The sequence below is a fragment of the Mauremys mutica genome, chromosome 7 (genome assembly GCF_020497125.1).
Source record: "Mauremys mutica isolate MM-2020 ecotype Southern chromosome 7, ASM2049712v1, whole genome shotgun sequence".
NCBI classification, from domain to species: domain Eukaryota; kingdom Metazoa; phylum Chordata; order Testudines; family Geoemydidae; genus Mauremys; species Mauremys mutica.
Window position 1 is genome coordinate 114,933,816 of NC_059078.1, and position 14,295 is coordinate 114,948,110.

The following is a 14,295-nucleotide window of genomic DNA, read 5'->3' on the forward strand; positions in this document are numbered from 1 at the left end:
GACAGAGCTCAATCTATTTAGTTTACAAATAGAAGGTTAAGGGTGACTTGATTAGCCCATACATATGCATGTGGTGGAACAAATATTTGATAATAGGCTCTTCACCCTAGCAGACAAAGGTACAGCAAGATCCAATGGCTGCAAATTGAAGCTAGATAAATTCAGAATGGAAATAATATGTAAATTTTTCACCAGTGAGGGTAATTAATCATTACAACAATTTACCAAGACTTATGGTGGATTCTCCATCACTAACAATCTTTTAATCAACAGTGGATGGTATAGTTCCAAAGGAATTATTTTGGGCAAGTTTTATAACCATATATTATGCAGGAGGTCAGACCACAGTGGTCCCTTCTGGTCTTAGAATCTATGAATCTATGTTTAAACTAAATATAAAATGTTACTGTTTTGCACCCAGTTTATATCTATGTAAATGACTACATAAGGCAGCAGGAAGCAAACCCAAATATTGTTAGAGCCCTGATCTCTTCCAACAAACTGTCACTCTCCATAGCTAAGGTAGCAACTAGCTTCCATTATTATTAAGCCCTGTTTTATTTCTCCTGTAATTTTGTCTTGGAAAATATGTTTTGGATTGAGAACTGCCAGATGTGCATCAGATGCAAAGGAGACTTCCTACAAAGTTAAAGAAAATTTAAGTTATTGAGTTAATACACGTAACTAAAAACTTATTCAGATCTGAGATGTTTTGGCTTTTTTTTAAACATTTCATTCTCTCTTTTTAGCTCATAAATCCCATGCATGAGCTATAGTAAAAGAACCTAAGTTGAAATTAAGCAAGGTTATTAATGACTTTTTATGGATAGCTGCAGGGATCCATCCTGCTGCCATTAATGTCAATTTGGGAGGTGGGGGGGTTCTGTTATTTTAAATGGGAACAAGACAAGCTGCTACAACCAAGATTTTCCAAAATGTCCACTGATTTTGAGTGCTTAACTCGTTGGGCAAACAAAAACTGAAGCATTGAGTATTTGATGCCCCTTTTGAAAATACTGGTGTGGGTGGGTGGGAGAGAGAGAGAACACTACCCTATAATCGCTGCCTATAACTTAAAAAGAACATAAAAGCACTTCTATAACAGACAGCTAATGGTGACTTCCTTCAGCTCGAGGGCTAGGGAGCTGTGTTTTGGGAGCTGTAGGACAAAGGTTTCAGTCTCTAGCCTGATGTTGCTTTGTTGTAGAAAGTAGATGGTTTCTCCATAATTAACATTTCAAGCACTTATCACCCTGGTTTTGACAGTGTGGGATGATTAAATTAAATTACTTATTTTTTAAATAATTTATTTAATTCAGGTTGAGACTTCCTAAATCTAATTTGATGATTTGTGTTATTGCAACTTTAGATTAAAATTTATAATGTACTACATTTTATAAAGGCTAGGGAGTGGGAGGTTAAATGCTACTACTGCTAAAGACATCTTACTTGAATTTTACAAAACTGCTACAGCAGGGGTCGGCAACCTTTCAGAAGTGGTGTGCCGAGTCTTCATTTATTCACTCTAATTTAAGGTTATGTGTGCCAGTAAAATATTTTAACGTTTTTAGAAGGTACCTTTCTATAAATCTATAATATAGAACGAAACTATTGTTGTATGTAAAGTGAATAAGGTTTTTAAAATGTTTAAGAAGCTTCATTTAAAATTAAATAAAAATCCAGAGCCCCCCGGACGGTGGGCAGGACCCGGGCAGTGTGAGTGCCACTGAAAATCAGCTCGCGTGCTGCCTTTGGCATGCATGCCATAGGTTCCCTACCCCTGTGCTACAGGGAAAAGTAAAATACTGAAAATTAAGGCCATCACCCTGCAAATACTTAGGCAGGTATGTAATTTTATTCACATGAACAATTCCCCTGACTTAAAAATAATGACTTGTGTTTAAAGTTAAGCACAGTATATATCTATATGCAGTAACAGGGACTAAAACTGACTTGTATTAATCTTTTCTCTTAGTGGCATTAAAATCTTTGACCTGGTGGCATTAAAACCTTTGTCACTTCAAAACAAAATTGCTTCAGTGTTAACAATGAAAAAATATTTATACTTCAATACATTTTAAAAGTTCACAAACATTTTGTTATACACACAGGCCAAATTTTTCAAAAATTAGAAGCCAAAAGTTAGGCCCCTAGGAGCTTTAGAAAATCCAACTCTGAAGTCACTTAGGAGCACAAGACACACTGACTTCAAGCTGCAATCATTGAGGGAAAAGTATAGCCTGGTCACGTACTTTTAACTTTCTTGACTTGTGGATGTTCAATATATCAAAAGTTGATGTTGGTTGCAAATATGGCAAGTGCTATTTGTTTATCAATGTGTTGTATGAGTTTGTGTTATTTCACTAAGGATATTAATGAGGCCCTGAACTTGTCTTGTCCAGCATAGGGGAGGATTTTAAGTGTGAAATTTCTTAGCAGAAAATTCTATATAAAATCTAAAATTCAACTAACACTTAGAGATTGCAAGACTTCAAAATGGCTGCTTTCTGAAACATTCAGTAGGTGTCTAATTTTTGTTTCTGTCCCTCTATCTGCTAAATAAAGTCAAATTATACCGTCGTATTTGAATCCTAGGTAGATTTTGACGTTGGCTTGTGCAGGAGCCCGTTTTCAAGGGTAGAAATAGTAAAATACTTGAAATTTAAGGTGACCATTTTTTTCAAATTTAAAACCAGGACATGCCGAGTATTGCCGAGATCCAACGACAAGAACCGTCGTGTAAAATAAAACTAAAACTAGGATAAATTAATAAAATTGATTTAGGCTGGTTTATCAAGGATTGATTTGATGTACTCAGTCTTTTGATAAATTAATAATTTTTGATTTTTGATTTTGTAGTCCTAAACTGTACTGGTTACATCTCACGACTAACCAGACCAGTGTCCAAAAAACCAGTACTGTACTGGTAAAACCAGTACGTATGGTCACTTTATTGAAATTGCCACTATGTGGAAGCTGGACATGATTCACTGTCAATGGAGTTTATGAAGTGGAAACATCATGGCTAAGGAGAATATTTTCATCATCTACCTCCAAACCAGTCTAAGCTTCTTTTCAAAAGTCGGGGGGGGGGAGGTGGGGGGAAGAGGAAAGGGCATGTGAAGCCCCACCAGATCTGGTAAAGTGACTCCTCCTGTTGCGGCAGATGACTCCCTACCAACTCCACTCCAGATCCAGGTGAGAAAGCAGGGATCAATTGTGACTGAGTTATATGATCCCTGATCTGCTCCTGAGGCAGTATGACTAGATTCTGCCTGTGGGGTTATGGAAAAGCCACAATCTAGCTCTATATTTGCTTTTGTTAAGTGACTTTTACCAATATTTAGAGTGAAAGCAGACTGTGCTATTTACTCTTCCATGACAAACAAAGGGTATGCCTACATAACAAAACCTGTGCATGGGGTGCGGTTCTCAGACTGGGGCTCATGACTCCTCAGGATGTCGCAAGGTTGTTACATGGGGAGTCGCGAGCTGTCAGCTGGCACCCCAAACCACACTTCACCTCCAGCATTTATAATAGTGTTAAATATTAAAAAAGTGTTTTTAATGTATGGGGGGAGGTCGCACTCAGAGGCTTGCTGTGTGAAATGGGTCACTAGTACAAAAGTTTGAGAACCACTGGGCTACCCTATCCAAGCTAACTTGAATCTAGCTAGCATGGTAACAGTATGAGGCCCACACAGTTTGTTAACAAAAGGCAGCTTTCAAGGACAAAACAGTGGAGGTGTACATACTCAAATGCTCCTTCCACCAATGTAACTCCCCTGCTATGCCGACATAATAAAACCACCACAACAAGAGGCAAAGGACTTATGTTGCTGTAGTTAGGGTAACGCAGTGTGTATGTGTAAGACCAGTGGTCACCAATCGGTTGATCGTGATCCACTGGTTGATCCTAGAGGATTTCCCAGTTGATCACGATCTCTGGCAGTGCAGCGGTGCTGCTGCTAAGCAGGGTCAGCTCCAGGAACCAGCAAAGGAAGCAGGTGCCTTGGGCGGCCTATTGAAAGTGGCAGCACGTCCAGGTCTTTGGCAGCAATTCTGTGGCGGGTCCTTCACTCTCTCTTCCTTTTCGGCGGCACTTTGGCGGCAGCTCAATCGGGGTTTTTGGTTTTTTTCCCTTCGACACTTGGGGCGGCAAGAAAGCTGGAGCCAGCCCTGCCGCTAAGTCAGGTTCCCTGCCTGCTCCAGCCCCACGCCGCTCCCGGAAGCAGCCAGCATGGCCCTGGAGGGGGAGGGTCTCCCTCCGTGCACTGCTTCTGCCTGCAAACACCGCCCCCGCCGCTACAATTGTCCGGGAACAGGGAGCTGCGGCCAATGGGAGCTGCAGCCAATGGGAGCTGCAGGGGTGGTGCTTGCAGAGAGGGGCAGGGCACAGAGCCACATGCCCCCTGCCCCTCCCCCAGGGGCCTCAGGGGTGCCTTGGCCCCTTTCGGGAGCAGCGTGGGGCCGGGGTAGGCAGGGAGCCGGCCTTAGCAGCAGCCACATTGCACCGCAGACCAGGAGCCGCCACAGCTAAGTGCTGCCCAGCAGGAAGCCACACCCCAACCATGAGCCCCCTCCCAGAACCAGCACCCCAAACCCCCTCCTGCACCCCAAACCCCAGCCGTAAGCCCCCTCCGACAGCCAGCACCCTATACCCCCTCCTGCACTCCAAGCTCCAGCCCTGACCCCCCCCTTCCCAGAGCCAGAAGCCTGTACCCGCTCCAGCACTCCAACACTGTGCCCCAGCCCAGAGCCTCCTCCTGCACCCAAACTCCCTCCCAGAGCCTGCACCCTGCAACCCCTCCTGCACCCCAACCCTCTGACCCAGGCTCAGCCCAGAGCCCCCTCCCAGACTGCGAACCCCTCGGCCCCATCCCAGAGCCCACACTCCCTCCCGAACCCCAATCCCCTACCCCAGCCTGGTGAAAGTGAGTGAGGGTGGGGAGAGCAAGCGACGGGCGGCGGGGTGGGGTGGGGTGGGGTGGAGTGAGCAGGGTGGGGCCTCAGGGAAGGGCAGGATAGATCCTGGGTTGCCCTTAAATTCAAAAAGTGATCTTGGGCGTAAAAAGGTTGGAGACCATTGGTGTAGACACTGCATTCTTTACATCCATTGTTGGGTGTCATTCTTCTCAATTTCAGGGCTCCCCTGGAGATTGACAAGAAAGCTGTCTCTGGGTCTCCACCAGGCTCCCAACTTGGTCTGCTGTCCGGACACCACACTCTGTGTTGGGAGCCCTGCTACCCCTCAGAGTTCCAGCTTCCTGCAGAGAGCATAGCAGCTGACCTGACTCAGGGTGTGGGTCTCCCTGCCGGAGGCAAGAAGCCCTGGGTGGCTTCCCCTTGTTCCCATCTAGGAGCACAGAGGCAAGCATAGTGTAGTGTAGACACAACCTCAGGTAAGACGGTGCAGTGCAGGCTCTGGAGCAGGCTAGTGAACAGAATATGTACCCAAGATCCATACAGGGCTTATCCTGACTGCATTGCACTGTCTGCACTGTTACTGTTTCCTATACTAGCTGGATGTAAACTAGCTCAGGTAAGCTAGTCCAGGCACAGTTTTTTCTGTGTAGACATACCCCTAGTTCTCTAAGAAATATCTGTATTTTGTCAGCTGTCCATTAAATGATGCTGGAATTTACAACAGCCATTAGTTAGCATCACTCACTCCTTTTTTCTTTTGTGTAGTTAGACATGGTTTTAATTTTTAATTATTAGATTAGTGAATTAAAGATGGGAAAAATCCTGAGAAACTCTAAAAACAAGTAAAAGAGAGCCAGTTGCAGCTGCAAAGTGAAATTAATGTAATTATCTGTGGCATCAAGTACAAACTTGAGTGCTTAAAAGGGCATATTTCTTCATACAATCTGAATAATAACCCAAAATAAATATCATTCTTTCCCCAGTAATCTAAAAACAAAAACATAAAATGCAACTCTTTTGAGAAAGAAACATGCTGAGCTTCTCACCAAAAAGGTTATGACTTTTTTTAACATGGACAAAACTTATTTTTTTCCCTAATCCCATTCTTTAAAATAGCAGAACCATTTTTACTGAAACTTTCCAAAAATAATTCAATTTGAAGAAGATACCCAGTATGGAAAAACTCAGGCTGAACAATTTAGTTTGGCAAAGTATAAACAACTGAAAACAGGGTATTTATAAGGAGAAGTCTGTGGCAACTTTAACTATAGGCAGTGCTACCAGTTCCACCTATAATAAATCAATATTGTTACACTTTCTATTTAACCTACAGAGAGAGAGAAACAGCTATTATAAGTTCTTCACCAAAAAACTCTGCTGTGAGGTGATGAATATATTAATTGATGATATTTTCCTTAAAACATCCCTCAAAAGAAAGTATTTAGATACTGAGGTCAAGGTAAAAATTGTACATTAAACAACAACACTCTATGGATCAAAGTTAGGGTTATTGTGTCATGATCACATTCTTTTCTGTATACTTAAAAAGAATATACTGTTTGTTTACAAGGCTCAAACACTTAAACAGGAAATTAACAGTTAAGGACAATATAAATTTTACACTGCCCATATATAATATGGTAGGTAATGCAATGGCTCACAACACTCCTTCCCACTGGAGGAAATCTTAGTATGCAACCTCTCAGAAAGCTCGCCCTACATCGCCCTGATGGGAAGGAGGGGATAGCCATGTTAAAATAAATAAATAAGCTAGGCAGACCAATCTCAAACCTAGTGGATCCTAGAGATCCACACAGATCCCTCAAGATCCACAGGATCTCAGGGCCATCTGTGTGCAGGCTTTGTGCCCCGGCAGGAACCACATCCAGTATCCTCCCCAGAACACAGCTCCACAGGAGCAATGCCACCCCTCCCAAGACACAGGTACATCAGGACTATGTTCATAAAATACAAACAGATATGAACCCATAATTATGCACACACCGTGGCTTCCAGGCACTTCCGCGGTGTATTTTTTCTGAAGAAACTATATAAACTGTATTACCAGTGTGACCACTTAAATTGACCACTAACAAAATCAATAGAATACTTGTAAATGGCATATTATTAAAAGATGACTATTCTTTATATGAAAGTGTCTGTGTGGGGGATATATCCTTGCAAAATTATAATCAAAATGTACCAATCTAGGCAACTAATCTACATGTTACCTTTATCATAATGACGACTGTTGATGAATAAATTGATAGGAGTTGCTCATCAGCAACAAAAAATCCCTTATTTTCACTAGGTATTTACATAAAATTTTTGCAAGGGGGTGTGAGGTGAGATGAGAGAGAATCTTGTTTAAAGGCTGGTCTAAACACAAACTTGTACAGATTTAATAGAAGATTTGACCTGTGCAAACCCCGCTGTAGTACAGTATATATCGCTATATCACAAAAAATTTAGTTAAACTGTTACATCTTCTGTGTATAGACAAGCCCAAAGGTTTAAGAGGGATATCAGTTTTGACTTCAGAAGCAGAAATATCTAGTACTCCCAATGTTTTGATTGTTTGTATAACAGGCATGCATGATAAGCATTGCATGCTCCAACAAAAGAAAACCATCTGACCAGGATAATATAATAGAGAGCTTGCCAAAGAACACTTTCCAGAGAGAAAACTGTTTGTTGAAAGAACAAGTTACACAAAACACAAAAACACAGAAAATAATGCTTTGACTCTAAACAAAATCGGAAGTAACTTTGATCCTATATTGTCATACGTTTTACATATTAGGTAACATGTAACATGTGATTAGGTAACATATAGTATTATGCCCAGGAATTGAAAGAAATTGCTTCAATGGGGAACATGCACACAAACCATTAACATTAAAACAGGGCTTAAAATTATGTTCATTTTCATAATTAATAATGGAACTCCCACAATTGTTTAAAAAAAAATCTATCAAGTTTACAAGTATTGTACTTTGTGCACATGGCACTCCTGTCCACATATTCATCATGTCACTTATTATGATACTGTCATTTCTGTACTACTTGAGCTATTATCAATAAAATAACCTCTAGTCTGTTCCACTTACACCAAATGCTTAAAATAAACTACAATTATAAATACACTATCTCCAAACAAAGAACACCGTGCTTCATTTACTTTCTTTTTGAATTTCATTGATGAAATACTAATAGTATGAATACTATAGCTGTGGTTCTAATTCCATTCAAATAAATTTTCAGCAATGTCCCTTTTAAACACACTTTCAATATTTCCACATATATGACATCTACAAAAGAACATTTTTGTATGAAGACATTCGAGCAGAACATCGAGCAGAACTACAATATAGGAGGCTAGATCCTCAGCTAGTGTAAATCAGTGTGACACCATTGATTTCAATGAAGTAAAACGATTTACACTAGCTGAGGATCTAGCCTCCTATATTGTAGTTCAGTGATGGAACAGCTATGTATTGTATACAATAGTCTTGCTCCCTTTCCCACTGAGGTCATGCACAGCTTTGCATTTTTTTCTCACTATGAGCTTATAGAGAACATTAACCAGAGTCCTAGATTCACAAGATGCACTATAAATAATGAGTCTCTACAGCACATGCAAGGAAAAAATTCTGAATACTGCCTACAACTTCAACATCAAATTCTCACATTATAGGTTTACTCACAATGATCTGGCTGTTTTAGTTACTGAACCATCTTGTCTTTCTGGCCCAGTAATGTAATATTTTTGACTGACCCTTTCAGGAAATGCTTCAGTAAAAGCTTCTATAAAGATATGCAGACCAAGGAGTTAAAAGAAATTGGATGATGATTAAAATAGCAAAATGGTTCAAGCATAATTACACCAGTTTACTTTGAAAAACCTTTAGTTATAAAGCAGATGTGATAGTCAAGCATATTCCAGTGGCTATAAAAGAAATGAGAACTCCAGGGAGTCGGGGCCATAAAAAAAGAAAATAAATCTTTGTTTGAAATACTGATTATAGTAAAATCTTAGTATAAAATGCTAACAATATAAGAGAAATAACATACCTGTTTGTCATTGGCCCTATGAAAGGGTTTGTGATTAGCTGCACAGTGGCTTTAGAAGCGAACAATAAACCAACTTGGACATTTTCATTTAGCAAGTCCTTGTCTTCCGTGGGGCAATCAGATGGTACGTTAGTCACATTTACCACCATTTGCTCTGTCTGAGTGTGATACAAATTTCTTGATCTTGTCCTATCAGACTGACTTCCAGTATCCATTGTGGAGTTGTCATAATAGGAGAAGATGCTTTGAAAACTGGCCACAGTTGATGCAGCTATCTCAGGTCTCATAGTCTGGATTTCTGTTTCATTTTTCTCGTGTTTAATGCTGTACAGGTAACTTGGAATTATTGGCACTGGAAAAGCAAACACAATTTGTAAGTAACTTAGTATCTGTTGTATGTAAATGCCATAATTTCATTAGCTTGCATACTTTATCACAGAAAATGTAACATCAGAACAAATAAAAATAGGGCTTTGTTATATAGAACAATGATAAAGAGTTTGTTGGTTTTTATTTTTATTTTTTTATTATTATTCTTATTATTATTGTGCCTTCAGCAAAGAATTATGACAACAAATGTTATTCCAGGAAAAAAAATACTCACTGTTCTGAATTATAATTAGGAAGTGTAGTTATAAGCAACTTCTGCAAGGCTTTTCCGTAGATATTCAGTTTATGTTGACAGGCATGACTACCTGTCTACACAAGTACTATTTAAGGGCAAAACATGTGAGGAACCTCAAGACATTATTTGTCCAGTCTTGTCGTGTGATACTTTTACAAGGAACACTTACTGAGCTAAGAAGGCATTTAAACCATGGGCACTTCCAATAAAAATATATTATGTTCAAGAAATGTTGCTGGAAATAACACTATTCAGAGGGAAAAGATTTTATATTATTTTTATATTAAATAAATAGAGATCTAAGATGGTCACGCTGTTCATTGGTGAGAGGGTTTTCAGTTCATATAAAATGAAGTCATTTAAAAGTAAAATTCTGTACATGTTTTAAGATATTAGCTATATCCTAAATGGATTAATATATAATAAAGGAAAATTAGTATTTTTAAAATAGTAAAAGCAGATGAGACAGTAATTTTTAATCAGGAAATATTAGTAACAAAATCAACAGTTGTTAACGCGTATTGCCTCTTGCAAAAGTCTGAAACTATATATTGTTCTGAAATATATTTTTTCAGCAAACCTGCAAACTGAGGTTACATAAAAGGTCTTCTAACATAACTATTGAACAACCAATGAAATGCATATATTGTTTACAAGAGAACATTTTTCCTTAAAAAAAAAATTACTTGCCAAAAATATATATTAGCCTTTCATTAGAGGCCATATTGTGCCATCATTTTTTTTTCTTTTTAAGCTGATCTCCCTAATGAAATAAATAAGGAATTTAGTTTAAAAACTGCCATGGTATAGCCCAAGGTGTCAAATCTGTAGAATCTATATGTGTATATCAATGTAATACAAGTGTGTGAACACAAACTGGTATTTTCCCCTTGTTTTTGACTTTTTTTTATTTGCATCTTTGTATCCAAATTTATATTAGTATGATGACTTCTAAAACAATCAGTTAAAAATGTTCAAAAACTTGAACTCTAAATGCATTTTTAACTGTAAGTATTCTATCCTAATATGTGGTTAGGTTCTGTCGCTATACCATGGAACTTTTGCCATTGATTTCAATGTTGCACAGTTGGGCCCTTAATCTTTGTTCTGATCAAAGTTGATTTTACTAAACCTAGTTATGAGTTATTTAAAATCTAGCTAAAAGGCCTTCATATTAGTCTGACTAAATAACATTGCTTTGCCACCAAAATCATCTCATAAGAGCAATGGGGGCGAATGCACAGGAATTATCATGAGGAAACATATTTCTCAAGTGTTATCTAGCCTGTCCTTCTGGTTTGCATGACCACAGAGGAAAGAAAAGGCTGAACAGTTAAAAATCATTTAGAAATTAACAGATAACTTTTTCCCACTAGAAATTACTGATATCTCTGTGAAGAACTTTTTAGACAATTATCATGTATTTTTTAATAAATATAAACTAAACCAAAACTATGAGGTGAGTGGATGAGTAGAGTATGTATTTGTGCAATATCTACATCTCATATATAATTTGAAAAAATGTATTGCAGAGAATATATTATTTAGAAAGAAACACCAATCAAACTTGCAGAAGAAAATACTGTACACAGACTGTTCAGTGCATCCATTGGGAAGATTTTGTTGTTAAAATAAGTTGGAAAGAAAGGTTCTACATACCCACTACAGTAAGCAGCATGTTGTCCAGGAGTAATGCAATGAAAACAATAAGCAGAATTAGTTTTCGGGACTGCCGACTCTCCCTGAGCCAGCTGAGGACACTGAATTCATTCCAAGCCATGGCTCAGGCTCCCTCAGGCAACGACTTACACTGCAAACATATAAAGGAGAGTTAGGCGAATCCAGGAAAAGCTGCCTCCCTGTTGCTTTCATGACCCGCTTAGTTGGCGCAGGTTTGTTTCCCCATTTCCAGCAATAGAGGAAATGTGTAGACCGTGATTAGTTTCTTTCTTACTCAGGGGTGGGCGGCAGAGGCGTAGTTAGATCTCTACCCATAATCCTAGATAAGCCTGATGTTTCTCTCAAAATAATCAGTTAAATCCTGGCTTCAAATTGTCATTATTATGTGTCATAAAGTGAAAGAAATTCCCGCCCCCCGCAACCCATCAGCTTAGCACAACGGCCTCCAATACGTGGTGGAGGATTAGTCCTCTGTATCCTCTTGCTGCAGAGAAATGGAGCAAATCTACTCAGCCCTTCACTCCCGTCTTCCCGCGTTATGCCTTTACACCCCAGCCATCGGTTCTGCACAGAGGAATCGCAGCCATTCCGCTGGGTTTGGGACCTTCCCCACAAACAGAGGTGGCACAGCGCGGTTTCCTTCTCGCCGCTTGCAGACTCATCCCTGCACTGGTTCATGTTTACAAGAACTTCTTAGCCTTACGGGCTAGAAACTTATTTTTTTTAAAGGAAGCTTCGATTCTGCAGGGACTAACGGGGCCATTTCAGCCGTGCTGGTACATTGTACCCCCGTGATCGGGCTCAACCTGCCCCATGCCTGCCTACCTCCAAATATAGGGCGGCCGAACTGTTCTTGGGAGCCCCGCTTCAGGAGAGAAGGCAGCACCTGGCGTGAATCTGCATGAAGACAAGAGCGTCTAGCAAACTGCCCCCTTTCCAAGTCCTCTGTCTCACTCAGCTGCTCCCATTCACTGTCCTACGGCTGAGTTATGATGGGACCTCGGCCCTTCCAACCAGCAGGTCAAAGGCTTTGCTCTCACTAGGAGCTGCTGCTGCGGCCAGAGCTCAACTCGCGCTTCGCTCCCGATTCTGAACCACCAGGCAGATGGGAGGCTGGAGGTTTGCAAAAGGTGTGACAGTCTCATCGAAAGGACAACACTCTCTGGCCAGTAATCCGTCTCTGCCCCGCTGTCACTGCTCCCCCTCTGCCACTGCCCCCCTCACGCGCCCAGAGCCCCCCACTGTCACTGCTCCCTCACATCCCCCCTGTTCCCCGCTGTCACTGCTCCCCCTCTCTGCCACTGCCCCCTCACGTTCCCAGAGCCCCCCACTGTCACTGCCCCCACCCCCACTGTCACTGCTCCCTCACATTCCCCCTGCCCCCGCTGTCACTGCTCCCCCTCTCTGCCACTGCCCCCCTCACGCGCCCAGAGCCCCCCACTGTCACTGCTCCCTCACATCCCCCGTGCCCCCCGCTGTCACTGCTCCCCCCTCTCTGCCACTGCCCCCCCTCACGGTCCCAGAGCCCCCCCCACTCTCACTGCTCCCTCACATCCCCCGTGCCCCCCGCTGTCACTGCTCCCCCTCTCTGCCACTGCCCTCTCACGTTCCCAGAGCCCCCCACTGTCACTGCTCCCTCACATCCCCCGTGCCCCCCGCTGTCACTGCTCCCCCTCTCTGCCACTGCCCCTCTCACGTTCCCAGAGCCCCCCCCCACTATCACTGCTCCCTCACATCCCCCTGCCCCCCGCTGTCACTGCTCCCCCTCTCTGCCACTGCCCCCCCTCACGTTCCCAGAGCCCCCCCACTATCACTGCTCCCTCACATCCCCCGTGCCCCCCGCTGTCACTGCTCCCCGTCTCTGCCACTGCCCCCTCACGTTCCCAGAGCCCCCCACTGTCACTGCTCCCTCACATCGCCCCGCTGCCACTGCTCCCTCTCGTTCCCAGAACCCCCCCACTATCACTACCCCCACCCCCACTTTCACTTCTCCCTCACATTCCCCTTGCCCCCCGCTGTCACTGCCCCCCTCACACTCCCAGAGCCCCCCGCTGTCACTGCTCCCCCTCTCTGCCACTGCTCCCCTCACTCCCCCCTGTCCCCCTGTCACTGCTCCCGCTCTCTGCCACTGCCCCCTCACATTCCCAGAGGCCCCCCACTGTCACTGCTCCCTCACATCCCCCTGCCCCCCGCTGTCACTGCTCCCCCTCTGCCACTGCCCCTCTCACGCGCCCAGAGCCCCCCCACTGTCACTGCCCCCACCCCCACTGTCACTGCTCCCTCAATCCCCCCTGCCCCCCGCTGTCACTGCTCCCCCTCTGCCACTGCCCCCCTCACGTTCCACAGCTCCCCACTGCCCACCTCTATCCCTGCCCCCCACAGCCCCCTGCCCCCCGCTGTCACCGCTCCCCGTCTCTGCCCTTGATCCCTTCCCCTCCTGGTGCCCCCCTCATACGCCCCCGGCCCCCCAGCTCTCGGCTCCCGCCCATTATCTCTCGCTCCCCGCCCGGGACTAGCCGGCGAGCTCGGCGGGGCGCCCCGGCTGCTGCGGCGCTTACCCGGCGCGGCTCCTTTGCTGCTGGTCTCTGTCCGCTCTCCGCGGGTCCTGCCCGCCTGGGCTCCGCTCTGGCGTCCTGCTGGGCCGGGGGGGAGCCGCGCTGAGAGCCCCGGGCGCCTCTGGGCAGCGCCACTTACCAGCCTCCTCCCTGACGTCACGCCAGATGCTTATCGCCCCCCCCCCCACACCCCGGCGCCTCTGGGGCAAGGGCTGCAGCAGCGCGCCCTGCCCCGGGCAGCCAACCCAAGCCCCCGCCTCACCCCCAGCCCCTTGGCCCCAGCGCCCCGGGGAGCGAGCGCCTGCCCGGGCGAGGCACCGCGTGCTGCTGCTGCGGACTGCCCCTGCCCAGCTAGCGCGAAGCCCGGGAGCAGAACAAGCCGGTTTGCTCCCTGCAGATGCCCCCTAAGGCCCCGGCGGCGGCTGGGAGCTCCGC

The 14,295-nt window shown here is 44.0% G+C and overlaps 1 protein-coding gene across 2 annotated transcripts in view; it reads right to left on the minus strand.

The window, feature by feature from the left end:
- The window catches only part of SLC18A2 (solute carrier family 18 member A2), a 46,180-nt gene extending 32,234 nt beyond the window's left edge, over positions 1 to 13,946 (minus strand). Inside the window, exons 1-4 of one of the 2 annotated variants that reach the window (XM_045023550.1) lie at positions 13,864 to 13,946; positions 12,131 to 12,202; positions 11,285 to 11,435; positions 9,001 to 9,352 (exon numbers count right to left, since the gene is read on the minus strand). In XM_045023550.1, coding sequence (XP_044879485.1) covers positions 9,001 to 9,352; positions 11,285 to 11,405 — 473 coding nt within the window. In that variant the 5' untranslated portion in view covers positions 11,406 to 11,435; positions 12,131 to 12,202; positions 13,864 to 13,946. Of the gene's footprint in view, positions 1 to 9,000; positions 9,353 to 11,284; positions 11,436 to 12,130; positions 12,476 to 13,863 lie in introns of those variants that run through there. The other variant, XM_045023551.1, reaches the window with a different exon arrangement.
- Positions 13,947 to 14,295: the final 349 nt, after the last annotated feature.